Source organism: Bison bison, unplaced genomic scaffold (genome assembly GCF_000754665.1).
Source record: "Bison bison bison isolate TAMUID 2011002044 unplaced genomic scaffold, Bison_UMD1.0 scf7180017864063, whole genome shotgun sequence".
Lineage (NCBI taxonomy): Eukaryota > Metazoa > Chordata > Mammalia > Artiodactyla > Bovidae > Bison > Bison bison.
In genome coordinates, this window is record NW_011494635.1 from 15604790 (window position 1) to 15608282 (window position 3493).

The following is a 3493-nucleotide window of genomic DNA, read 5'->3' on the forward strand; positions in this document are numbered from 1 at the left end:
CTGGCCCGGCGCACGAGCCCCGCCAACTCCTCCGGGGACTCAGCCATTGCCAGCTGCCATGAGGGCGGGAGCAGCTACGGGAAGGAGGATCAGGAGCCCAAGACCGAAGGCCCTGACGACCTTGCCTCACAGCCACTGTGGCCTGGCGACGTGGGCTGCGGGCCCCTGCACGTCAAGGAGGAGCCGCTCTCACCGGCCCACTATGGGGGCAGTGAGCCACCTTCTGCCATGGATGGCACCATCCAGAACTCCTTCTCGGAGCAGACTGCCGGGGATGGCTGGCAGCCCACGGGCCGGAGGAAGAATCGGAAAAACAAAGACACAGTCCGACACATCACACAGCAGGTAGAGGAGGACAGCCGGGCCGGCTCCCCACTGCCATCTTTCCTCCCGACGTCCGGGTGGCCATTCAGCAGCCGTGACTCAAGTAAGCCTTTCCTTTGTTACAGGCGGGCTCAGGCACCCTGGGGCCACGGCAGCACAAAGACGTGGCATGTCGGTGACCCTGGGGCCACTCGTTTTGTCCACAAAGTGTCACCTTTCCAGGCTCACATAAGCGGCTTCTCTGATTATTGCAGTAAATAGGTGTGAGAGCTAGAATGCGGCCGTGGTGACCTCCTGGTGTCACCATCAGTGCTGCGCCCGGGCCGCCTACACACAGAGGGAACTGGGGTGGGGCTTCTCTGAAGCAGGGGGTCTGGAGCTGGAGAAGTGGGGTGACGCCTAGGAGCCCAATGTGGGGTATGGGGCCACTTCCCTCACACTGGGAGCCTCATAAGCAATGGCTGGGATACCTTAATTTTTAAAGATGGAAACACCACAGCATTAAAGAGATGAAAAAGTCCTTGAAGTGAAGTGGCATAGGTGGAAGGAAAGGCCAGGCCAGGCTTGTGGGCTGTAACCCACGTGCCTGAGTTTTGTGCTGGAGGATGTGACAGTTTGAGGCCACCAGCTCCCATCCCAATAAGGGGTATTTCCTCTTTGCTAACAAGTGTGGGCTTGGTTGTCCACACTCAGAGCAGTAGGGGTGGGGGTCGTTACCACATTGGGGGTGGGGCTCTCCTGGACCCCAGTCCATCAGTGGTGAGGGCTCATAGCTTAGCTCCCTTCACACTGTCCTCGCCCTCTGGAGGGCGGTTTTATCTGTCTTCCAGGCTAGGTGTCTCCCACCTGCTTCCCAGGTGGTGCTAGTAGTAAAGACCCCTCCTGCCAATGCAGGAGGTTTAAGAGACGTGGGTTCAGTTCCTGGGTCATGAAGATCTGCTGGAGGAGAGCATGGCAACCCACTCCAGTATTCTTGCCTGGAGAATCCCATGGATAAAGGAGCCTGGCAGGATGGAGTCCATGGAGTCACAAAGAATCAGACGCGATTGAAGTGACTTAGCATGGACAGGCTAGTAAACAAATTAAATGTTCACTAGATGCTGGGTGCTCTTCCTGGTGTGGAGCTCGTGATAACTGCGGCTGCACCGAGCTTTCCCGAATGGCACATTGGGCCACGAGGGCTGTGTTCAGGGTGCGGAGAGGCCCTGGTGGGGCAGGGCAGGATGGAGGCTTCTCAACTGGGAGGCCTCTCCAGGAAGGGGCCTCATGACTGGACAGAGGTGGACTGAAGGCAGCAAAATGTGGACATAAGCCCTGAAAGATGTCACTGATGCTAGGCCTATGCTGGGTGGGTGGGCGTCCTGGGGGAACCAGCTGCTGCCACCCCAGCAGAAGGGCAACCCTTGGGGCTCCTGATACACTGGCTTTGTTATTGTGGTAAAACATATGTATCATAGATGTTACCCCTTTAACACTTTTAAGTGTATTGGCATTAAATACATCACTAGTATTGTGTCCAGAACTTTCTCATCGCCCCTGGACACAGTGGCCTGTCTCCCTGGTTCTCATTCTCTTACAGCCCTGAGTGCTGGGCCAGGCATCTGCAGGTTCAGTCTGTTGCCACCTCGGAGGGATGGCTCCGTGCAAGGTGGGGTCCTGGGGTCTGTAGGATGCCAACAGTGCCCACCCCCTGGTTGTGTCCAAGATGGGCAGCCCTCCAGAACCAGTGGAGTTTAACTGAACTAAATCAGAAGAAGGTTAAGTTTCTGAGCTGCTGGAAAGGCCACTTATCGCCCTGCTGGTGGTTGTGTCGGCTCCCTTGGTAACGAGTAAATGTCCCTTAGCTCTGACTGAAGCCTTGAGAGGAGCGTCCACGGGGACTGACTTTAGGAATCTTGTTGGGGTCAGAGCTGAAGAGCCTTCCCCTCCTGTCGTACACTGGTGGGCAGCAGGGATGGAGGCCTCTAGATCAAAGAGTTCCTCAACAAGTTAAGAATGAGGGCGCTCTATGAGCCCGTGGGTTTGATGTTTTAAAAGCAGTTGTCGAGCAGAAGGTGTTTTTGGAATCCAACAAGTGATTTCGGCTCATGTACTCTTGCTGCTGTCTGAAATCCCTCGGGTTACCAAGGCAACTGCCAGATTTCCCCCGAGTTGCTAAGATGAGGACCTGAGGTGTGGGCTGCGTGGGACGGCTCTGCCCATCACAGTGGCCATTTATTCCTCCGCCCGCCCTGGGCTGGGGCTTGGAAGTATAAATCACGATCTCTGATGGAGGAGGGTTTGCTGTCATTAAAGATATTACATCTTAGAAGAGAGTATTTTTGTTTATTCTCACCCCGTTTATAGGAGAACAGGCCTTTTCCAAGGAACGTGTCAGGAGGTTCCTGCTGATCATTCAGGGCCCTTGGTGAAGATGCTTGGATGCCCAGTCCTGCAGCAGGGCCACCACCTTGTCCTCTGTGTGTCCCCCTCGGCTTTGGGGACCCTGGGGCCTGTTAGTGTTTAAGAGTGATTTTTCTAAGCAGGCTTTGTAACCCAGCAGCTTCCAAGAAAACATCCATTGAAATGTGCCTCTGGGTCACAGCCTGTCTGTGTGATGGCTTGTGGGCAACAGCGTTTAAACAAGCCAGTACAATGTGTACAGGCCAGGCTCCTGCCTCACCCCTTTTTCCGCGATCCCCAGGCTGTAAGCCTTCAGCGTGGTGGGTTTATAGCTGCTAGTTCAAAGGTTGTGCCAGGAGAGCCCGGCCAGCCCATCCCAACATCCCACACTGGTTCCCAAGAGGATCTGCAGATGCAAAGTTCTAAGCTGAAGTAAAGTGTGTAGGTCTTGTGAGGGACTCCTTCCTGTCTGGACCTCGGTAAGGGTGGACCTGGCATCCCGGGATTGTGAAGGGCACGTCAGAACTGCAGAGCAGGTTCAGGGGTGCAGGTGGCCTCCCAAGGTTGTCGCGGCTGCTCTGAGCCCAGGGCTGCTATCCAGCTCAGGGTGGGAGCAGATGCTTGGGACCAGGGCCCGGCCTGCCCTGACCAGGTCAGAGGGGTCGCTTCTTAGCCCCTCGGAACTCCAAGCCAGTGGCCTCTCCCTTGGCTGGGCTCCCAGAGGTTTTCCCTGCAGGAATGAGCAGAATTGCTTGGAATCCATCTGCTCGACCTCCGAGCCTTGGTC

At 55.9% G+C, this 3493-nt stretch overlaps 1 protein-coding gene across 3 annotated transcripts in view; it reads left to right on the plus strand.

Moving 5' to 3' along the window:
* The window catches only part of ZBTB46 (zinc finger and BTB domain containing 46), a 39305-nt gene that overhangs the window by 11049 nt on the left and 24763 nt on the right, over positions 1–3493 (plus strand). For all 3 annotated transcript variants that reach the window (XM_010836559.1, XM_010836560.1, XM_010836558.1), the window contains one exon: positions 1–427. In XM_010836559.1, the coding sequence (XP_010834861.1) occupies positions 1–427 (427 nt within the window). The remainder of the gene's footprint in view (positions 428–3493) is intronic.